Source organism: Siniperca chuatsi, linkage group LG3 (assembly GCF_020085105.1).
Source record: "Siniperca chuatsi isolate FFG_IHB_CAS linkage group LG3, ASM2008510v1, whole genome shotgun sequence".
Taxonomy (NCBI): Eukaryota; Metazoa; Chordata; class Actinopteri; order Centrarchiformes; family Sinipercidae; genus Siniperca; species Siniperca chuatsi.
Window position 1 is genome coordinate 20,465,482 of NC_058044.1, and position 25,123 is coordinate 20,490,604.

The 25,123-nt window shown below is 38.4% G+C and overlaps 1 protein-coding gene and 1 long non-coding RNA gene across 3 annotated transcripts; both read left to right on the forward strand.

Moving 5' to 3' along the window:
* Positions 1-422: 422 nt before the first annotated feature.
* On the forward strand, positions 423-25,078 carry LOC122874120. Its single transcript, XM_044191732.1, has 14 exons — positions 423-684; positions 1,815-1,906; positions 1,973-2,148; positions 9,700-9,905; positions 12,136-12,225; positions 12,534-12,611; positions 16,745-16,905; positions 19,162-19,229; positions 20,243-20,353; positions 21,198-21,431; positions 22,690-22,847; positions 24,035-24,174; positions 24,357-24,457; positions 24,547-25,078. Exons 1-14 carry the CDS (start codon positions 423-425, stop codon positions 24,707-24,709), a joined length of 2,040 nt encoding a protein of 679 aa, XP_044047667.1. The 3' UTR covers positions 24,710-25,078.
* LOC122873355 lies at positions 16,922-21,653 on the forward strand. Of its 2 annotated transcripts, XR_006377406.1 has the most exons (4): positions 16,922-17,801; positions 19,162-19,229; positions 20,131-20,353; positions 21,198-21,653. It is a non-coding gene; the product is annotated as an uncharacterized LOC122873355 (long non-coding RNA). The 2 variants fall into 2 exon arrangements; XR_006377405.1 differs by having other exon boundaries at positions 19,162-20,353.
* Positions 25,079-25,123: the final 45 nt, after the last annotated feature.

Genomic DNA, 25,123 nt, shown 5'->3' on the forward strand with positions numbered 1-25,123 from the left:
TTCAGTATGGATATAGGCTGATATGGTGCACCTCCATGTGCACAATATGTCTCTGCTGCAAATACTGTGAGACTTTGCATTTAAGCAACCAAACTGAAAACTGCCTGTAATGATAAAGCTGACAGGACAGAACAAATATTTTGAGTCTCCAGAGGAAATGGTGCTTGAATTTTTATTTATAATACAACTGTGATTGAGCTGGACTCATCCTGAGGATGCTGCCATTCCAAATGTTTTTACTAAATAAACCTGGAATCTGTGTGCAACAGCAAACGTGTCTCATATGTAGAAAGCCCTAAAGGTCAATGCGGTTACATCCTGTGACTGTATAAACAGATGTGTCATTTAAACATTAACAAAACCTACGGTCAAGTTAGTTTTTCACAAGTTTCAATTGACGACCTACAGCCTCTCCTAGCAACATGGTGCCACAGCCTCCACCTACAGCCTCTGCCAGCAACCTGCAGCCGCAGCCTCCACCTGCAGATTCTGGAAGAGACCAGCAGCCAGAACCTCCACCTACAGGCTCTTCCAGCATCCTGAACCTCCGCCTCCACCTGCAGCCCGAACCTCCACCAATAGCCTCTGCCAGCAACCTGCTGTCATCGCCTCCACCTAAAGATTCTTGCAGACAGCTACAGCCTCTAGTGGATGACCTGCACTACCTCCTGAGCCATAGTGTAGGTTTATAACTTTTCATAAAACGCACAGGGAGAACATCTATAATGTTTTATGCCGAGTGTTTTTATGGGCGTTTCATCATTAATTTTCTATTAAATACATTTATTCACTTTCATCTTCACCTGTGGAAGATCATCTGTGGATTAAATGTTGTCACTTGTCTACACATTAAATAACGTCTATAATAAAATTTTAAATTAAAATGTATTAAATTAATTAATTAATTTTCATTACAGGAAACATGAATGAGCATGCCTAAATGTTAAATACCACAGCTCTCCACCTACAGATTCTGCTAGACAGCGTTCTATTTAATCTTGTTTTTCTACCACCACCATGGGTATTTGTGGTCTTATTTATTCATTCTGAGAAATGATGGTTTAAGGGTAAAATTTCAGAGGTTTTGCCACATGGCTCTAAACAAAATGGAAAGCACCATCATGCAGTTGCAACGTTTAGGACAAACAGGTAAAAGCGGTCACCTAAAATCATTCATTCCACCAGCCCCCAGTTTCCTGTCGAGTAGAGAATCACGTGTGTGAGCAGTGTGCTGCCATCTCTTTGACTAGGTGTTACCTTGTTTGAGCTCAGTTCAGAACAATAATGAATCATTTTTAGAAGCACACTCAAGACACTGAGGACCTTGGGCACCACAAGACCTAACTGAACCACCAATAAACATAATGGATCAACTGTCTGACATCTATGCTAATATAGAGAGACCATCAGGTAATCGTTTTTTATGTACTGTGCTCAATTGATTTCACTCACAACTCACAACCACAGTCACATACTGGATCTGGTCATTTTATTGGGTCTAGATATTGTTGCATCCTCTGTGCAGCTCTTTCAATGTACAGAAATGTTATGGAGATGACTGTTACTAATAAATTGTAACTTAGCATATTAATAATTACTAATTATTAATTATTAATAAATACTGCCATTTGATTAAATAGCACCTGCTTCAGTTCCAACTGGGGGATTGACTGACCGACTAACACTACTGTCCCTAAAGCTATGCCTCTAGTGTGGTTAAAACATGAACAAAAATTTGTGAATGAGTTGACTTGATTTTATTTGATTTTACATTGAAGAACAAACACATGAAAAATACTGACTTCTACCTTCAGGTGCTGAAGATGTAAAGAAGAGTTCCTGCAGAGCTGCTGCAGTGTGTCTGGGTCTGCTGTGTCTTCTCCTCCTGGCTGGACTCATAACTCTGGTTTTCCTATGTGAGTACTCTGTTAGCATGCTGATAAAGCTCTAAGCAGGTGATGTTTGTTAACAGTGTTTGTTTGCTTATGGTTTATGTGTCATCCAAGGCAACTCTGAGCTAGAAATGGAGATGGTCTTGTTACAGACCAGTTACAACAACCTGACCAAAGAAAGAGACCAGTTACAGACCAGTTACAACCATCTGGCTGAAGAACGAGACCAGCTCCAAAAAAAAGAGTTGAAGACATGACCAAAGAGAGAAACGATCTTCAGAGAAAGCTTCAAGGTAATTACTTAATAACTAATCCTAACTTAATCACTCAAAGCTTTGTTTTTGGCAAATCTTGGGTAAGTTTAATTCAACACTAAGCACTGTGTAAGCCCAACTGATATCACAATTTTACATGGGAAACGTACCTCAACAACTACTGCCCAGATTGCCATGATATTTTATAAACATGGAGCTCAGAGAATGATTCTTGAAGATTTTGATGACCCTTTGGTCTTCCATCTAACGCAACTGTTGGGTCAAAATTCCACTGTGACCAACTGTTTGGTGCATGACATAGTAGTTTGGAACCTATTGGAACGAAATGTACTCCTCATGGTCCCCAGAGGACAAATCATAATGTTTTTGGTGAAAACACTTCCCCCAACTTCCTCTCTAGCACCACCATCAGGCCAACATTTCAAGTCATATGCAAAAAATATAAAAATGTAATGGCAGATTATCATGAAATGTATTGGTCACATTCATGCTCCCCAAATTTATTTTGGATATTTTAAGTCCCTCTCTTCTGAGGATGACCCCATGAGGACCCCATGGACTTACCACTAGCGCCACCAAACAAACTTTGCATTTGAGTCCCACTACTGTAAGAAGCACTGACACTGACACCATGATATTCTGAGATGTTCTGTAATATCTGAGAAATAAGAAAATATATTGTTGTATCACTGGACATAAATTTATATTTAAGCCTGTATGGACATACTGTAACTTACACTTAATTGTTGTGCTGACATTCATTCAGGCACTGTGAGTTTCTTCTGGTCTTAAACTAAAACCATCAATGACATGAAACCAGACTCTAACCCCATTGCTGTGTTGCTCTTTCCTCTTTCCTGTGTTTGTGTGTGCCCATGTGTCTTTGATGCTCCACATTAATGTTTCTGTTATTAGACATTTTCTCATTTTTGACAAGTTGTTTTAGAAAATATAACCTTTCCTGTGTTTTCACTTATTTCGCCTGATCTGATGTGTGGGCATGTTCAGACCAGATTGACATCTGTCTCTCGTCCCTGTTAGTTTTGTTGAACTTGTTAGGGAGAGACTTCTTTTTTTTTTTTTTTTACTCATTTTTCTTAGTACATAGAGTTTGGTGACATCAGGTAATTCTCAGAAAGCTCAACTCAGCTCAACTTCAACCTGAGCAGAGTCCTAATTAGCCACAATATTTAAAAACACTTGTGTCAGTGTTCATAGACACCAAAATCATTAGCATGTTGTTCATTCTGTCTAACACTTGTGGTAGGTGATAAGAACATTACAGCTGTTAGGTGGGGTTTTACACTTTTAGCCATGTTATTTTATATGAATCTTGTTTACTAAACGACTAACATGGGATAGGAGAAAGCATCTCACAGTGCTTCAGCGCTGGATTTCATGTGAATGTCAAGTCAAGTCAATTTTATTTATATAGCCCAATATCACGGACAGACATGTAATAAATGTTGTGTGTACAGAATAGACCAACATAGTAAAATTACAGTATGGACAATCAGGATGACAAAATTCTAAAGAGATTGTAAACATAGGAAGAATGGAACCGAGAGCACGTTGAGCAACTTCAGGTGTCGCAAAACAGACTTGAGCCACATGACCTCCTCTCCACCATGGAGACCTGGTAGAGGACTGATGACACACAAGAGCATAGTTCAAGCTCACCATTCACATAGGTTGAAGAAAATAACAGACACACACAGAGGGAGAGAGAGAGATAAGGATAACATGCACACCACAAAGAGAGAGAGAGAGGTCCATCTGCTGTGATTCTATGTGAGCAAGATGAGGACAAATCTCTCTGTAATGTATGAAATGAAGAACAGTGAGTCACTGGTTCACTTGAAGTAACAGTTTTTGTTCTTTTAAGGGGATAAGTTAATACAAATTGATTATTGTAAATACTGTTAATTTGTTGCTGACACAGAGAAAATATGAGGAGGATGTCTGGAAATGGGTGCATGATACAACTTTGACCACAAGGTATCAAAAACAAGTTCTACGGGCTAACAGCATGTTAACATGCACACAATAACAATGCTAACATGCTGAGGGACTGTGTTTGTACCTTTTGTCCTTTCTGACTTAATGTAGGAACCTGTTAGCTATCTTCTTCTTTTCCTTTCGGCTGTTCCCTTTCAGGGGTCGCCACAGCGAATCATGTGCCTCCATCTAAACCTGTCCTCTGCATCCTCTTCACTCACACCAATTAACTTCATGTCCTCTCTCACTACATCCATAAATCTCCTCTTTGGTCTTCCTCTAGACCTCCTGCCTGGCAGCTCCAACCTCAGCATCCTTCTACCAATATATTCGCAGTCTCTCCTCTGAACATGTCCAAACCACCTCAATCTGGCCTCTCTGACTTTATCTCCGAAACATCTAACATGAGCTGTCCCTCTGATATACTCATTCCTGATCCTGTCCGTCCTCGTCACTCCCAAAGAGAACCTCAACATCTTAAGCTCTGCTACCTCCAGCTCTGCCTCTTGTCTTTTCTTCAGTGCCACTGTCTCTAAGCTGTACAACATCGCTGGTCTCACCACCGTCTTGAACACCTTTCCTTTCATTCTTGCTGATACTCTTTTATCACACAACACACCTGACACTTTCCTCCACCCGTTCCAACCTGCTTGCACTCGCCTCTTCACCTCTTTTCCACAGTCTCCATTGCTCTGAACCGTTGACCCTAAGTACTTAAAGTCCTGCACCTTCTTCACCTCTGCTCCCTGTAACCTCACCGTTCCACCTGGGTCCCTCTCATTGACACACATGTACTCTGTCTTACTGCGGCTAAGCTTCATTCCTCTGTTTTCCAGAGCAGACCTCCATCTCTCTAGATTTTCCTCCACCTGCTCCCTGTTCTCACTACAAATCACAATGTCATCTACAAACATCATAGTCCATGGAGATTCCTGTCTAACCTCATCTGTCAGCCTGTCCATCACCAGAGCAAACAAGAAGGGGCTCAGAGCCGATCCTTGATGCAAACCCACCTCCACCTTGAACTCCTCTGTCACACCTACAGCACACCTCACCACGGTCTTACAACTCTCATACATGTCCTGCACCACTCTAACATACTTCTCTGCCACTCCAGACTTCCTCATACAATACCACAGCTCCTCTCTCAGCACCCTGTCATACGCTTTCTCTAAATCTACGAAGACACAATGCAACTCCCTATGACCTTCTCTGTACTTCTCCATCAGCATCCTCAAAGCAAATACTGCATCTGTTGTACTCTTTCTAGGCATGAAACCATATTGCTGCTCACAAAGGCTCACCCCTGCCCTTAGCCTAGCTTCCAGTACTCTTTCCCAAAACTTCATTGTATGGCTCATCAGCTTTATTTCTCTGTAGTTGCCACAGCTCTGCCCATCTCCCTTGTTCTTAAAAATTGGCAGCAGTACACTTCTCCTCCATTCCTCGGGCATCCTCTCACTCTGACACTTGGGCTGAACAGTGGAACTTTTGTGCCGATCAGACAGTGCTCACAGAGTGGTTGATGCAATGGATCACATGTATTTCCCATAATCACATACAGATGACTTAGTGAACAGAAAATATTTTTTTGCAGACTCAGTGTGTGACAACACTATATTGTATCAATAAAAACATGTCCACGGCACCATGATAACATGAACATTGATAGTCATTGATTTATACTCATACATTCACTCAAACATTTTCAAAATATGTAATATATAAGTACCATATAGAAATAGGAAATAATATTATATTAGGTGTTTCGCTACCGTTTTAAGAAATGTGATGAAATCAAAAGCAAGAAACATAGAACAGCAGGGTATCTTGACAGTGTATCTTATGGTAACCTATGCTGCACGATTAGCCTCCAGTCAGATAACTGGAAACATGGAGTCATCATTTCTACAGGATTTCAACAGGGACAAAAATACTGAGTTTAAAATGAAGTTACAAGTAATAATAAACAGCAGTAGAGACATTTTCATAGGTCAGTAGAATCACTTCTGTTCTGGGTTTTAAAATAGAGCTTCTGACAAACCAAGTTTACCACTCTAAATACTAAATTATAGCTGCTAATTACTTTTTATACATTCACAAAAGTATTCATCACAGTGTTGATGCTTTTACACTCTTTTTCCATCACTGCAGCTCAGAATAACATGAGGCGACTTTGTGATAGCTGGAAAGAAAAAGTATACCCTCTGTTGTCTTTCATCAGAAAAATAATCCACACACTGTTAATCTCCCACTAAATTATTAGACTGTATCTGGCATGAACTACTTTTCTTCTCCTCTCCCTTCTCCTCTCTGCTTTGGCAGACGTTACGTTACTTTAAACTTTATATACATATATATTTATATATAATATATATATATATTTATATATAGTAGTTTGTACATCATGAGTCTTTGTGATTTTGATGAATTTATTAGCATACAAAAACAGCTCCCATGAAAAGTTTTTTATCATGGCATATCATACTCCATTGTAACTGTTTCTCCCTTATCCATGATTTCCACCCACGTTCTCCTCTAATGTTACCTTTCCAACTGTACACCTACAGCAACTATATCTCTCACCACCATGACTATCACCTTCTCGCTTGGCTTTCCTGACATGATGGACAACACATTGCACAACCTTGTTCTTCTAGTATAGTATAAGTTGATGATTTTATTTCTAAAAAACGACTAGTGACAAAGTTAGCAACTTATTCAGACCATCAGGGAAAAGTCGAGAAATATATCCAAATATATTATATTGTAATTCATTCCCATGCATGCCGCGGCTCTTCTGCCAACAGTGTCTCTCTTCTCCTCCTCTTCCTTTGTGCGCAGGAAGTCAGTGTGTGCGGCAGCTTCACTCTTTCTTTCCGGATCTCTGGATTAGGATGTTACAGCTTGTAAATATGTAAATAGTTAATAATCTTGTAAATTTTACAATTGTTTGTTTGATCTTCTCCCTCCTCCCTCCCTTCGTAGATTTAATTAATTCTTTTTACTTTTTTACTTCAAATACACAATGTCCCTGTAGTGAGTTGTGATTTCTCTGTCTACATTTTATATGTCTTAAGGTGATCTCTCCCTCACTGCAGTAAGCTGTATGCAAATGAATACATGGTGACGTAAATTAGTCCCAAACTCTATGTCAGCACTGGCCTTTCAAGGTTCAGGGTGATTTAAAACAGTAGATGGCATGTTGAGCCATTTTCAACCCATGAAATACTACTTTTCATAAATTTGGTAAGAATGATGTCATAGGGAAAACCTCCCTCTGGGCCAGATGGAGTTAGGTCCCCCACCACAACATTAGAATTATTTTAATCAATACAAACAAACTGTTAAGTTCAATATGACATAGGTTTTAATGTAACTTCAAACAGAGTACATGTTAAAACCGAGTCGGGTCCCGAGAACAACTGAATGGACTCCAATGTGCACCTTCATTATATTATCTCTTTACTCTGCCCTTGCTCCTCTTATTGTGGGCCTTCAATTAGGCCCACCTCTCTTATGCTTCATCTGTCCACCTCAGACACCATTATTTCTTGTTTTCATAGCAGTTTTTTTTTTTTTAAATAGCTGCGATTTCCTTTAGATGGCATCCTTCGCACATTAATTCTCTTTTGATTCTTTCAGCTGTACTTCACAAAATAGCTATTTCATTATTCCATTGTGTGGTTTTAATTACAGAGCAAATTTCTTGCAGTCAGAAAAGTGAACCATTCAGTCAGACTGTTTTTATTGGAACTACCTTCTAACAAATTAATAGTCTCTATGGAAACTGTTGACATTGTGTTCTGAGGATCCAGAGTAACAGGGTTTATGGAAGTAGATGTTGCTGCTGAATTGTTTTAAATACCATTTCATTTTCAAAACTGTAAGAACAAACACAATTCCATTCACTTCTGTTGTATTGGGGTGGAGGCAGAACTCTCAGAGACTGCTATCTCTGTACCTGGACAAATAAAACCAAAACTATTTGTGTTGCTAGAGACCACTGGAGGTAAGTAAGAAATTAAGTATTTTATAATTTGGGTGAAACTACCCTTTAAATTAAGTACCTTTTACTTTTACTGTACCTTGTTCACTCTTTGGATGAAATATCAGTAAAGCATGTACTTCTGCTTGAATGGGTTCAATAAGTGTTGTTTGTTTATACTGACTGCAGTCATGAATTCTCACAGTTCATCACTAGTTGTTTAAACTACAGAGAAAGGATGTATACTGGTTACATCTGGGGACTTGTGCGGGTGCTATTATCTATGTGCCATATAGTAACTGCAAATAATATACTGGGTGTTTTGTCACCACCACAAGTTATAAGAAATGTGACAAAAGCAGAAGTCTGACACTGATGAAAAAGCATATTTTCAAACTAAACAGTCTAGAGAGATCTCAGAACACACAAGCCTGATTTCAACTAAGCATGAATCATTAGTTGAGTGCTAATCTGTAGTTATAAAATTAAAAGCATATCTTGATTGTATATCCAGCCGTGTTTTGGAAAGAGAAATTCTGTGGCAGTTTTCAAATAAAATAATTACATTACTGCTACCTTATGATCACTTCTACCAGCATACCACTAAGAATCTGCATATGCCACTGAAACAGTCAAGACTGCTATAAATTAAGTCGTCCCACTTGTATCAGCCTCAAGTACACACACAGTGTTTTACTATACATTTGGTTTTGTATTGAAATAATTTGGTCCAGGGCAGCAGAGTGGGACAAGAGGTTCTGGGTTTAAACCCGCCGTGTGGAGTTTGCATGTTCTCCGGGTTTCCTTCCACAGTCCAAAGACATGCAGGTTCGGTTGATTGGCGACTCTTAATTGCCTGTAGTTGTGAATGTGAGCATGTATGGCTGTCTGTCTCTATGTTTCAGAATCAGAATCAGTATCAGAAATACTTTATTGATCCCTGAGGGGAAACTCTTTCGTTACAGATGCTCACTATCACGTCAATGCACACAGGAATAGAAGTACTAAGCAAATCAAAATACAATACACTATACACTATAATACAGCTAAGAATAAATTAAGTACAAAGTGGATATAAGTATAAAAGCTAAAATAAATGTAAGTACAAAAGTGGATTTACAGGTTGATAAGTAATGTTGATAATTAATTGGATTTTGTTATTCACAAGGTTGGGCAGTGTTGTTGGGCAATAGAGCCCATGCTCACAGTCAGAGTTTTAGTCCATGCTAAAAGTTTTTGATGGGTTAAAGTCAGAGCTATGCACATGCCAGATAAATTCTTCCACACAAAACTCAGAAAACCATTTCCTCATAGAAAGAGAAAAGGGCCCCAAACTGCTGCCACAAAGTTTGAAGCACATTGTCTCCATGGAGTGTTAAGATCTGCCATGTTGCAGGTAACCAAGAGCATATAATGGGTTCTAGCTAGCGAAGCAGACAAAGCCTCTAATACACTATGTAGCAGTCGTTTAAAGTGAGGAAGGAAGATACTAAAAAATGAGGAAGAACAAAAGTGTATAGAAAAGGGGAACATAAAAAAGAAGAAGCAGATCACAGATTGTTGCTGTCCTGAGAAAAACACCACCACTTACATTTTCATCAAACTCCAGTGCTGATAATATGGCAAGGTTTGTCCGTAAAGAACAACCTGAGATCACAATGGAACATGAAGACCTACCTGATGTTTCAGCCAGGAGTGTTGCCTTTAAGAGCTGCTCTGGTAAAGACTGCGAAATGACTGCTGCAGTGCCTGGTAAGAGAAATCCTACAGTCCAACAGTCATTTTAATGTTCACTTTTAAAGTTGCAATGTGTAAGTATTTAAGAAATTTAAGAGTTTAAAACATTCAACTTAACTAAAATTATCAACAGAATGTAATGAAATAACAGTTTTACGTCGTGTCAAAGACGTCTATGTATTGTGCTGCATCTGCTGAAGTTAGCATGCTAACCAGCTAGCCCCAGCCTGTCCTGTCTCGTAATACCACTTAGTACCTCAAGCGGCTATAGTCCAATAGTGGGAGATGTGTGAGAACGGTGAGTTCGCTACATTACACAAGTTCTTTTTTAGTCTAATAAATATACAAAATAAACTCACAAAATGTCAAGAAAGGAAATATTCTTACACCTATTTTTCTTATCAAACAGAAAAATACAACCGTACACCTTCTGAATTCATGTTTCTGGTGCTCAGTTAGCTAATAGGACCACTAAGTTATTTGCATGGCTAACTGAGCTGACTAGTTATTGGCAGTTAGCAGCAGTTATGATCTGATATGTCAATGCTGCCCCCTATTAATTTGGAGTATGAATTCGACAGGTGGAGAGTAGTCTCAATTGTAGAAAAGGTTTCAGTCGTAGTCATCTGGACACTGTTTTCAGAATCAAGACGTTTTGGCTCCCATGCGGAAATCATTCTCAATTGTGAAAATGGTCTGAGAACTCAGAAATGTAAGCTACTCTGTGTTACATAAGCCCTGCCCTCAGGGAAGAGTCTTCCTGAGTGTCTGCTGTTTACCCTGCCTAGTTTCACCTGAAACTGAGCTTCTTTTGTTTCCATGATGGCCCAGTAATCAGGCCTATTGTTTTCTGGATGCACCCCCCTCATCACTGTTAAGTACATGATTAGCATATGATTGGCTTGACCATGGTGATAATACACTGTGGTAAACAGTTGGGAAGTTGAATCTCAGACCACCATTTCTGTTTAAAGAGGGGTTTTCTTTTTTCACAAAATGGCTTACTAATCTTTTCTACGATGGAACACTCCTGGACAAATGAGGGACTACACCGTCTTAGTAGTCTCAATTCTTACATGTTGCCCCTAAGCATGTACAACAATGTATTACATTAATAATTAATGATGAGAAATCATCATCTCAGTGTGTTAATGTTATTTAAAAGAAATAATAATGATATGATATAATTTTCTTTTATGTAATGTAATGTGGTAACTTTAGATTTGCCTGACTTCGGACTGACTACATCCTCAGCAACCTTCAGTCCCATAGTCACTAACTTTCACTCAATAAACTTGGAATCTGTGTGGAACAGCACACCAGAGTAAATGGTCAATTACTTTTAGATCCCAGTGGTGTGTTATTATTATTGAAGCTAAACACTCCTCTAAGCCATCCATAAATTACAGAAAATTTGAGATTGCAGATGCAAAGTACATACATGCAACTGTATGATGACTATAAATATTTAATGAACTGAAAATTACGTACTTTCTACAGATTCCATAAATATTTCACCTAAAAATAGTTCAAGCACATAATACTCGATAAAACCACAAATTTGTCATTTTGACATTTCTGTTTATGTATGGATTAAATAAACCAAATACAGCGAGCTTTAGAGGTGTTGGTACACATATTTTTTAACAGTGCCAGGCTAGCTGTTTCCCCCTGCAAATCATGCCCTGACTCCAGCTCCATAATTGATGCACAGACATAAGTTTGATATCAATCCTTTCATCTAACTCTCGGAAGGAAAGTGAATAGGCATGTGTTAACCTAACCTTCATTACATTTATAATGTGGTCATTTATTGCCTCAAACATATTAAATAGCACCACCTAGAAACACAAAAACAAGGCAAAGCACAGCACCCATAAGGACAGTTCTCGCGTGAGTAACTGACATCACAGAAAAAGAGTAGAAGAAGAAAATGAAAACACAGAATTGTAACTTGTTCAACAACACCCAAAAAAGTTATTGTTTTTGTAAAAACAGGCGTAAGGCATGCCTCGTAAAATGATTTCTGACCTACTCCATCTTTTTTGTAGGCTTTGTTTTTACCCCTAAAATACATAGACAGATTTATTAGCCAACGCAGTGGAGGTTCTGCCCAAAAGTTCTTTTGCATTTCCCTGCTTAAAAAAACATGATTATTATTATAATTAAGCACAGTGATAATTACTGTGTGTGTGTGTGTGTGTGTGTGTGTGTGCGCGTGTGTCTTTGCGATTTCTGCACACAGGGAGAAAACTCTACAGACTTGTTGCTGTGAGCTTTGGACTCCTGTGTATCCTGCAAGCTGCTCTCAACATTTCACTGCGTCTGGCTCTCTGTGAGTTTTTTAAAATTGTGTTTGTACTTGTCACTCTATGTTTCCCACGTCGTGATTAGCTGGTTTGTAACTGTATGAAAGAATGGTTTGTGTCCACAAATACTAAACTAATGTAAAATGGAAATTAAAGTGTTTTAAACTGAATTGTTTCTTATGTTGTGGGCATGCTGGGATTTTGGTACAACTGCCTACCTCTCTGCCCAAATGGCAACCTAAGATAACATGATTGTTATGAGTTTCTGTGCTTGACTGAGTGTGAATTCAGCTTTTTTGCAGAATTGTCATGTCAAGTCTTTATGCTCTTCCAGACAATTCTGACAATGAGACCATTTGGAAAAACCTGACTGAAGAGAGAGACGAGCTGAAGAGGAAGCTGAGTCAAATGAGTATGAGGATAAAAGTAGTTACACCAATAATCAGGCCTTGGATCCAAAAGAGCATGAGTGCAATGTTGGGCGGTGTTGTATAAACTATGTCAGATGAAAATTCACAGTTAAACCTTGTCAGTGCCAAAAGGAAGGTGTTCTGAATAGTATACTGCATAGGCACATGCTGGAGTCCCCCTGTACAGCTTAAAGTGTAACTTCGGTATTTTTCAACCTGGACCCTATATTCCTATGTTTTTGTGTCTAAGTGACTAGTTGGGACGACAGTTTTTAAAATTGGCTCAGTATTGAGCGAGAGAGCTACTGCCGGGAAACTGGCTGTAATGTAATCAACCGGGGCAATTGCGTCAATTTACATCCACTAAAAGTGCTTGTTTTTGCCATTGACAGGCTCAGATTGTTATTATAAGTGTCTGACAACATTATGGAAAGCTTCTCTACAGAGATAGACCTTTTTGTTAGAGTAAGATCCTTTTTGTTTAACCAGCCATATATTGCTCTCCTCAAAGCCACCAGAATCCATTGACAAATACAGTAATTTTAGCTCACAGATCATCGTGAACATTCAAACTCGACAGCAACAAAATAAAACTCACCAAAACTGTCCTAGTTTGTCTTTCGACTGGTCCAACAATCATCAACTCTGGTTGGGCGACAGAGTTAGATGTGAAAATATTCTGGCTCTACACAATGTTTCTTCCTGCTGCCTTTGATGCCCAACCTCCCTCTCTGTCCTCTCCCGATATTTTCACATCTAATTAGCGGTTTATTTCAGTCAAACCAGAGCTGCTGATTGCTGGAACAGTCGAAAGACAAACCAAGCCGGTTTTGGTGAGTTTTAATTTATTCTGTCGCGTTTGAATTAAGTGTTACGATGTTACGACAATCTTACTCTGTAACAAAAAGGTTTATCTCTGTAGTAATGCGTTCCATAATGTTGTTAGACACATAACAATCTGAGCCTGTCAGTGGCAAAAAGAAACAGTTTTCTTTTACAAGTTTTTTTTTTAAAGTTCTGTGGGAGATTAACGGACTTGGTTCTTGTGTATTTTGTGTACAGCTAAGGGTATGTCCAGTTTTGCTATAGTTTAAATTCAGTGGTGGAATGTAACAAAGTACATTTCTGAAATACTGTATTAAAGTACAGATTCCAGTACTTACTTGAGTATTTCTACTTTATGCAACTTTATACTTCTACTCCACTACATCTCAGAGGCAACTGTGTACTTGCTCCACTACATTGGTCTGATAGCTTTAGTTAGGTCCAGTGAAAACCATGAATTTTATTTTTTATTAAGATAAATAAACTATTTAAAAACCCCTTGCATTAGCTGTAACATACATTGTCACAAAGCTGAAAATAGGGCTGTTTTTCTGAGCTCATGAAAATTTGTGTTTTTAGAGATACATGGTTCTCACAGGACAGCAACGCTACAAACATATGATGATATTAGTTTTTAGTTTAGTTTATTGACCTTTCAGCATTATCACAGCAAGACAATTGTTATTAAACACACTGAATTATTTTGCTGTTACAATAAAATGTCAATACTAAATAGACCACAAAATTTTTCAGATAGACCCAAATTTGAAATTTGAAATTATCTAAGCTAAAAACTAATATCTCATTTAACAAATGAAATATCCGCTGTTATTTAGGAGTCTACACATGTAGGGGATTGGTGATCTCCTATATATCTCAGTTCGACATCTTGGGATGGTCAGTTTGACACAGTTGAGTGCATCTCTCTGCTAGAGTACACAATCCAAGAGTGCAGAGAGCCTCTGGGTAACCTGAGTACCTCTGGCCAAGTATGATTTTACATGCCCGTTTCTGCGTACTTTCCAGCCTTTTAGCCTGGTCTACAGTCATGGAACTGTGCCAGACAGGGATTGCATTGCATTGACCCCCCAGGACATTGACTGTGTCACAGACTTGACTGACGCACACCGGATACATGACCAGGATGCATGTCTCTCTCTCTCTCTCTCTCTCTCTCTCTCTCTCTCTCTATTTTTTAAACTTTATTACAATAAAGAGCGAGATACATGTGAACAAAATGCCAGGTTGGTTCACAAACAACACATAAGAAATAGAAAGAACATATAATAACAATATAATTTAAATAATAATACATGTAATGAATACAAAAATAAGTAAATAAATATATAAAACACACTAGTTAAAGAAAGACATTTAAAAAATACACTAACAGTGTTTACAGCCTTCTTATTAGTGCAGGATTTAATAGTCTAAGTACAGCTCACAATCTTCATGAAAAACTGAGGAGAGGGTTTTTTTTTGCAAACTTACATTTATGAATATGAAACTTAGCTAAAATAATAAGATTAATGATGTATGCTTATTTCTCATTCTTTCTGTTGTAACTTAAAAAAACAAACAGAACATGTTAATACAATAAAGTAAAATCAGCCATAATTGTAACATTAACAAAATTAAGATAAACACGCCACACCTCTTGCCACAGTCTTTTAGTATATTAACAATGCCACAGTTTCAGGATGTGCAGAGCAAAATGAACATGAAACATTAATATCATTCTTAAATCTTTTAAGAAAATGTTTTACAGTATAGACTTTATGTATAAGCTTAAATGACAAGTCTTTTATCTTATTGGTGATGAGATATTTGTGAGGCAACAGCCAAACCTTTTGCTGTGGAATATCATTACTACTATTCCAGTAGGTGGTGACATAAGGAATAGAAATCTCTTGTTACAGCTCTACTATTATTTTTAGATGGTACAAAACAGACTGAGAGGCAGGCCAGAGTCTAATGATCCTGAGGCTAGCAAACTGGGAAGCAGGCAGCAGGCTAGCAGGTGGGGATTCAGGTTCGTTGCTGGCTGGCAGGGATGCAGAGGAGGCTGGAGTGAAGGGGTCAGGAGAAAGGTCTGGAGCAGTGCTTGCAAAAAAACTTCCACCGGAAAACCCCCACTTCCAGATGGATGGAAGCCTGGTTCTTCATTTAAGAAAACTTCCTTAGTTATGTCAAACTCATGCCAAGAAAAAGGTAGGCAGGGCAGGTGATTGTCTGCTGAGTTCATATCTGGCCAGATTGTACTGTCAAGTGGCAGCAAGGAAAAGGACCCAAATGCAGACAACGAGGCACACAGGAACAGTTCAGTGATTTATTGGCAAAATGATGAAACATAAGCTTAAAGGAAAAGGCAGCAAGTCCAAACGGAAGTAGCTGAAGATCCACAGTTTAACAGAGATGGGGCAGGTAAAAGGGGCAGGCAGGCACAGATTTAGATTCGGTTACAGGGTACAGGGGCTGGAAAGCAAAGGCATGAAACAACATTGACGATCTGGCAACTGAGGAGAAGGGGTTAGTATATGAACTGACGGGATTTGCAATTATTAACAGTTGCTTTTGTTGAGTGCTTTGTAATTATCTGCTGCATACACCTGTTTAGCCTAATTTTAGTTTAATAATTTAATCAGTGTAGAAATACAATAATAGTAACAGCAATTTTCCTAGTTTTTTTAGTTGATGCAATGAAAGTGATATGTTTCTTTTTTGTATTATTTCAGTTTTAGAACCACATTCACGTTCACATACACAAGTGTATGTTGGAATAAAGAGTTAAAGTCAGGTCCATGTGCATTCTTACCGATGCCCTACAGCGATCGCAATCTATTTAACATAAATTGATATGATGATATACCGAAAAAACAACCTACTATAACAGTGAAAGTGGGCTTTTAAGCCATGGAGGAAACAGCTGATGCTGATCAGCTGATTCAAGTGAGTCTTCAGTGCTCTGCCTGAAGAAATATATCATCTCACAGATGTATAAAGTCTATCCTAAATGCTCAAATTCTTGCCCAAATATAGCTCCACTCTTTGTCCAAAATCCCTCCCTCGTTCACTCATGCACTAATCCCTACATAATAAACAGACACACTCACATACTTACGAAAAATATCTTACAGGTACGAGATTCATATCTTATAATGATGAGATCCATATTTCCTCATTATGACATAATAATGGTATGAGACAACTGACTGAAACACGCTTAAGTTCTTTCAACCTCTTTTGACTATCTAGACTGAATTTTGTAATTACTCAGACATTAAGATTCTTTTTTTTCTTTTTTTATCAGCAACAGATTACTATTCCCAACAAGGATGGGTGTATTTCAGCAGTAGTGTCTATTACATTTCCACAAACATGAAAACCTGGAAAAACAGTAGAGATGACTGTCTGCAGAGAGGTGCAGACCTGATGATTATCAACAGCAAAGAGGAACAGGTGTGTATGTATGTATGTGTGTGTTAGACAAGAAGTGAGAAAAATAGTAATTAATGTGAGGTCACTGAGGTGGAGGATGCTGTATATATAATTTCTATTACTGTTTGTTTCTTTCTATATGCTCATATGGGGTGCTTTAAAAGGTTGTTGTTCAGCTTGTAGGACTCATTACTTAAAAATGTTGACCAGAGCAGCTTTAACCATGGCAGCAAAACAGCCATATAAATCTGTGTTGTAACTGTCTGTAAACAACGTTGTTCTGTTGATTGAGGCGTCAGATCAGAAATGGCTCATATGGGGTGCTTTAAAAGGTTGTTGTTCAGCTTGTAGGACTCATTACTAAAGACACAGTTAATGTCAGTCTTTTTTGTGTGTTTCGGGAATAAGCAAATGTGCACACAAAAAAATCAATAAATATTAGCAAAATATAAGATATTGTATTTTAGCCAGATTGCCCAGTTCTACCGTTTGGTTGTGTTGAGCAGGGAATGAGCAATGGATGTAATAGGCGCCATGGACCTGGATGGGTTTTGTCTCATGAGTCCCCCAACTTTATGGAAACGCAATACTAAATTGCTGGAGTACCCTTTCAGTTCCTTTGTACTTGTAACTGACTAGACATTAGATTTCTAATATATACATATAAATAGTATAAAAATGAATCTGTACTGTCAATAAAAGACTTTCTAAGGAAGTATTTCCTGCACATTGTGTGTTGATGTTGGGTTGAAATGTAAGCATTTGACAGACAGCTACACATCTTACGTGTGTGCCAATACTATTGGTGTGTGTCATTTGTAAAAGGCTAATATTTTGTTTTGGGGTTTCAGCTACTGGGCCTAGAAGACTAGAAGCCATTGGCTCTATAACTCAAACCCATGAGTGAGGGTCAGTGATGTATTAAGAAAGTAAGTAAGGTCTTTTCAAAGACATTTAGTTAGTAGCACAAATATGTTAGTAGCTTGATGTTTGTTACAGTTATACATAAAGTACTATAGAATGAATATGGAGTGTTTTCTATAACTTTTTTGAGTATTTCAACATATCAATACATTTTCAAGTGAATTTTATTCTGTGTTTCCCAAATTCATATTAGATTTAGATTTGTATTTTATAATTTTTTTGTGTGATTGATTAACTGCTTTTCAGTTTCTTTTACTTTTCTATTGTAAACATGAGCATGTGGAATTTCTTCTGCTGATTAAAGGAAATTGAAAATTATTAATTTCTACATCAGTTATTCATATTTTAATTCACTGCTAAATAAATATATGTTCTACAATTATTTCCATTACTTTGCTCAAGAAAGAATTGCACAAGATCAAATCTACAATTGAAAGATCAGACTTAGTGTTCATGTGCGAAGGAATTAACTTCTTCCTACTAAAACCACCTAACATATTTTTTCAGTCCATTTTAAATGTTAGCAGACAAAACAGCAATTCTCAAAAATGTTCTAACTTATAGTATCAATATCAGGAGGACAATTATCTGAGCGTGCTCTCAACATGTTTGCTGCATTATTTACCTCAGCTTGAGTGAACTGAAACTATCCCTTTAACAAAATAAATCATAGTTTATATTTCCTAGTTGCGGATGAGTTGAGGAATCTCACAGCCTGAGGGAAGAAGCTGCTCTGTAGTCTGGTGGTACGACAGCGAATACTTCTGTATCTCTTGCCAGATGGCAGCAGGGTGAACAGGCTGTGGCAGGGTGGGTACTGTCCTTTAGTATCCTTTGGGCTCTGCGCAGGCACCTCACCGATATTACTGATGCTCGGTAGGTTGGTACCAGTGATCTCCTGAGTGGTTTTAATCACCCACTGTAAAGCCCTCTGGTCCTGGGCCATGCACATCCCATGCCAGTTTGTTATGTTTCCAGTCTGGATGCTTTCTGTTGCTCCTCTGTTAAAGTTAAGCACTTGGCACTCCACGCTGCACGAGTGTGTTAGGAACATGGGTTAATAGGGGCCCCTTAGTTCATTTTTGCCATGGGGTCCACTGGAATAGAACTATTCCTAGACAGGGGACATTTTGACTGTCATAACAGGAAAAGCACAGGGTAAGTGTCCCAGTAAGCCATGACAGTGAGCCAGCATACAACACCAGGATCCTGAAACTAGCTTACCTAAATGGAATGCAGTCATTTTTAATGTTACCAATATATCATATGCTTTTCCTGGTGAGCCAAGATGTCTGTCAAAAAGGTCTATCCGGCTTTTACTGTACTTGTAAAAGCTCATTCTAACACAAGTGTGTATTGTTGCAGTTTGATGTGCCCATCCACCTGCAAGACAACTGGAAAGGAGGAGAATCTCTGCACACCAGGCAGAGGGTGTAAGGAAGCCTGGAGCCTACACAAGTGTCTGTGCTGCAGGGATGACCAGATTAGACACTTGATTTTCATGTTTTGGATAAAGAAACTGTATTTTATATATTAGTACTATATTTGTACTTTATATCCCAAATTGTTCAGTGTAAGCTGTAAGAGCCAGAGAATATCACAGCTTTACAAAATGGCAAATACACAGCAGAATATATTGACAATACTGAAAGTTTTTGTACAGTCTAGGCCCACTGTACAGTTCTATTGCACAGCTTATTGGATTCACATTTCAGTTACGTTCCTGTTAAATTCCATCAAATGTGATTGATTTATAGCTTCACTCTGTAACTTCAGTTCTTAATTTCATTTCAAGTTAATTTGTATTGTCCTTGAATTCAAATTCTTCTTGCAGTCAGGTCTTGTTGTAATTAGTCAAGCCAGGAAACAATGAATACAATGGAATAGGATTGGCACTGAATTGGCAGGCAAAAGCAACTCTCAGCATGTAAGCAGTCCAAAACAGAACAAGTCCAATGGTCAGCAGGTGGTGCTTGACAGTGATATAATGATGATCTGAGATAGGACAAAAGGAGTCACAGACTTCAATACACGCAGCTAGGGGAGACAACGAGACACAGGTGAAACTGATCAAGAAACAGTTGAAAACAATCAAAGCGATCAAAGACAGGAAGCAAAACTAAAAGACACATGAGGGAAGGAAACTATTTCAAAATAAAGAAAACAGGAAATGCACAAAAAACACAAACCCAAAACCATGACAGGTGTAAAATAAAATAAAGTTGTATAGTAGTCCTCTGCAGTGCATCTGATACAGATTCTTCTCTTGTGAGATTATAAGTAAGACGTTTACTGGAGCCTGACATCCTCTCATGTGTTGCTGACCTTCCCCAGGTGCTGAATTTAAACCCAAAGCGGCAGCACTCTGCTGCTATTGCCAACCTTCCCCAGAAGCGGAAGTGGACCTCTGTGGCTTGTCCCTCCAAAGCTTCTGTTGAACATCCAGAGGTGATGAATTTGGTTCCCACTCCTCAGCCCTTTACCCCAGCTGCTGCCACAACCGCTCAGTGGAAGAGTACCAGCAAATCTACCACGAAGTGGTAGATGACATGCTGAGGTATGTTTGTATCAAAAATCATGACTCTTTCAGTCAGATAATCATCACATTTTTCATTAACTTAAAATGTATCACTCAGTACTTCCATACATAAGCTTCAGAAATCATGTGGATCATTCTGATTTAATTTCTGTTTCCTCGACTCCTGACACAAGAATGGCCGGGTTTGTTCGTACAGTTTAGAGCTCGGACATCTTATCAAGCAGAAGCTGTGAGATTACACGATTACAACATCAGCCAATGAAGACAGACTGGTGCATGTGGACGTATTATTAGAGTTGGGCATCGCCACTGCTTTCCTGATTCGATTCCGATTCACACGGTTTCGATTCGATTTCCGATTTGATTCAATATGAATTCGGTTAGGGATATTTAAGTAATACCAATTTTGCTTGGATATGAAAGAGATTCTCAGAAAACTAATGCTGTAAATTGTACAGGTACCCTCTAACCTGGTGCTTTATTAAAAATATTAATGTTTACATTAAGAATTGACCCTTTAAATCACCTGTTACAGAGCTGATATTTCCACTCAGATGGCCCAGTGTATATTATATTAACCATTATATTATAAATTTAAAGAAAAACAACTTGACATTTAAGGTTGAAATAATGTGCATTAAAATGTATTTCTAAATGTTGTGCTGTTATTTCCGCATTAAAAGAAAAAAGATAGATTGTTAGAAAGATTAGACATAGATTGTTCGATGACTGCTCTCAGGTGAGAGTGAGGAGAGTCAGGTGAGCCGGGAACTCAAAAAACCTCTATATGTTGTAGAATTTTAGTGTTATTCACACTTTACCGCCTCTGCCAGTAACCTGCAGTCACCTCCTCCACCTGCAGTTTCTGGCAGGAAGCTACAGCCCGAACCTCCACCTACAGCCTCTGCCAGGAACCTGCTTCTCCGCCTCCACCTGCAGATTCTGGCAGAAAGCTGCAATGTGAACCTCCACCTACAGCCTGTCCCAGTAATTTGCAGCCGCCGCCTCCACCCGCAGATTCTGGCAGAAAGATGCAGCCAGAACCTCGACCTGCAGAGTCTGACAGAAAGCTGGAGTCCGAACCTCCACCTGCAGAGTATGACAGAAAGCTGTAGCCGCCTACTTGCAGGCACACAGGACCAAACTGAACTGCCAACGCAGCTGAACATCATGGATCAGGTGGCTATCTATGTTAACTTTGAGGGACCATCAGGTAATCCTGGCGAAAAGAAGAGTTTAGTAAAATGTTCAGAAAGTATTCATGAAAATGAAGACAAGATCCACACTCAGCCAAACAGAACTGGACCTGCACTCTCAGGTAATGAACACATGCAAACAGGTATACATGTGTTCAAACTATAATCGTAGAAAAGGTTTCAGTCGTAGTCATCTGGACACTGTTTTCAGAATCAAGACATTTCGGCTCCCATCCGGAAGTCATTCTCAATTGTGAAAATGGTCTGAGAACTCAGAAATTTAAGCTAATCTGTGTTCAAACTATAATACCATGTTGACTGCAGGTTCATGCAAATATGTGAACATTCTTTCCACATCAGCATACACAAACATAGAATAGACTTTATTTTCTAAAATAACTTGTCTGAAGGAAAAAAAAGACATAAATGGCTTGTGTGGGAAACTACAATGTGAAGTGAAGGAGGTAGAGAGCAAAGACGTTAACCACAGTAGATCAGACCTAATTGTACTGAATCTTGCAATAGTGCCACTCAGCTGTTAGATTCTGCTGCTGAGATATTATCAGTGATTGTGAAATTGATTTTCATTATTTTCCTGTTGATACACAAATATGCATTTCCATATCACCTGATGATAGCAATGCTTTGTTGTTTGTTAAGGGAATGATCGGAAGAGAGGATTCATATTTCTTTCAGTGGGACTTTTACTTTTTACTTTACTTTACTTTTTCTATAGTTCCTAATTCATTTGAGTTTGTTGCATTGATACATTTGTCTCTGCTGTGCAGATTTGTAGTTTCTGTTGTACATTGCTGTGTTTGTGAGATGTTAAGGGTGAATAGGGAATTGGAGCCTTGGACACCGACAGTCAGAAACCTGTGAACGTAACACTTCTTGTTTGTTGGACATATTTTTCAGTTTGCTGTAGAGGATATTTTACTTTACTATTGGTTGACAGTACATAACTCTCAATGAGAAATTAAATGTTATGGTTCTTTCTTGTCCCACCTACACTCGGTTCCCATGTTGTAAGCAAAAAAAACAGGGCTTGATTTAATTTGATTTGATTTATTATTGAAACACTAACACATTACACATATTGTCTTCTAATTTCAGGTGCTGGAGATAGTAAAAGAGGAAAGAAGAGGTCCTGTAAAGCTGCTGCAGTGTGTGTCAAACAGTCACCAAAAGCAACTCTGAGTGGAAAATGGAGATACGCACCAGTTATAACAACCTGACTAAAGAAAGAGACCAGTGGCAGAAAAGATTTGAAGCCATGACCAAAGAAAGAAATGATCTACAGGAAAAGCTCCAAGGTAATTAATTCTTAATTCTTGTGTCTCTAAGCTGATTTGTTTGGACTTCATCACCCAAAACTAAATCTTTTCAGCAAATATTTTTGGAACCATTGTTGTTCACTTTTCTCTTGACAGAGTTCTCACATTCTGCAGTTTATGAGTAGGTTTTTTATTTCCCTTTTAACACAACCACCCTCATATTCCCAGCTTATAAATGTATGGCTTATGATGATGATGCTCGACTGAGTCAACAAGCCGCTGCCACTGGGTGCTGGGCATGTAGCAGTCTACGGGTCTGTGGGAAATGGCTGCCTACAGGGTTTGATGTTGCTCAGATTCAACCATACAATCATTAAAAAAAATAAAAATTAAGTGCCTCCATTCACAGTGTCATATCATTCCATTTTTGGTTATATAAGAGCTTTTCTCTGGTGCTACCTTCAGGCCAATATGATCAAATCATACAGAAGATATAACTTCTGGATTTTGTTGAAATTTATATAGATATATAAAGATATTTTAGGTCACATGACCTTTCCTCTAGTGCCACCAAACAAATATATTTTTTGAGCCACTGAAAACAGCAAAATCAGTATGTCGTTCATTCTGTCCAAATACAAGTAACGAAGACGATTGTGATGGATAAATAGCCACCTGGGCACAGACACATAAAGGGCTCCCTACCTCACCTACATATGTGTAAGACTGCAGACTGAAAGAATCTCTATGGTCATTTTAAATCACTTCATAGTCACGTTGTGTCTCTTTGTAGACGTTTTGCATCTGTGTGTTAGTTTTGCATTCTTTGTGGCCATTTTGCCTCTCTTTATAGTCATTTTGCTTCTCTTTGTGGTTGATTTGCGTCTATTTGTAGTAATTTTTAGTCATTTTGTTTGATTGACTTTCCAAAGAGAAATGTTACAGTCACTTCAAACAGTGGCTCTGGCCCACTGACCCCTCGGGCCCCTGGGCCTGTGCCCGGTAGGCCCGTTCAGCAATATTTCCATGGCTTCAGCACCCTTCGATTTCATCCATCTTTAATTCTGTGCAAGCAAAATGGTGGCAAATCAATGTAGAAAATGAAGAACAGTAAGTCACTGGTTCACTTCACCAACAGTAACTTTTTTGTGCTTTCAAGGGGCTCAGTTCAGGACATTAATAAAAACTGATTATTGTGAATGATGATGTTACTTTGTTGGTCACAGAGAACATGTGTTGTGACGACTGGAGAAAGTTTGGCACCAGCTGTTACTATATATCTACTGAAGAGAAGACCTGGGAGGAGAGCAGAAAGGAGTGTCAGAGGAAAGGAGCTGACCTGGTGGTCAATAGTGAAGAGGAACAGGTGAGAGAGAAAGAGCATATGAATACTACTAATAAGTGAAGGAGGAACCCTTGCACTGACAAAAGCACAACTAGTGTCTTTGTTTTCTGTGTTAGTACAGCATAGATGGCATCAGTGACACATATTGCCAGGAAAGCGTGCTTTATTATCATCTCATATAGCTCAACTTTTCTTTCAAACAGAAATTTGTCATTGAATTCAACAAAAGGGTTTGGATTGGGCTGACTGACCAAGATGAGGAGGGTGTCTGGAAATGGGTGGATGGGACAACTCTGACCACAAAGTATACAAAAAGAAAGAAAGGCTACTATGTACTTTAAAAGCAATAAAATGAAAAAGAAATGTGACTTTTTCTCAATTATCTCCTCATAGGTACTGGTACTCTCCACAGCCTGACAACAATGGAGGACAAGAGAACAAAGAAGATTGTGCTGAGATCTACGTTGATAACCCTGACCCTTTATTAAAATGGAATGATGCATATTGTTTACATAGAACATACTGGTCCTGTGAGATGATAATGAGAGTGAGCTAATAATAAAGATAGGTAATATTAAAAAATTTAATCCAACTCTCAATCCAAACATAATCACTGAGAGTTGAAACCTGAGGTAAGAGAACTCCTTGACTATGTAATGAAAATCTGTCCTCTGCACCATGAGGACATAGATGATAAACATTGGTATATATTCATAAATTAACATTTTCAATATGTTTAGTTTACCTCAAGAAAAGGTCTTATGCATTAGTGTCACTTTTTTATCATTTTGTGATGCTCATATGAATTCATTATAATAATGTTTCATTTCTTTACTATACTCACTGTAATAATCTAAGATGTTAAAATTGTCAGCAGCATCTTTATATAATCTCACAATAATAAATAATATGTTGTTACAATTTCTATTGATATGTCCTATTATTTCTTTGGTTTAGTTTATTGACAACA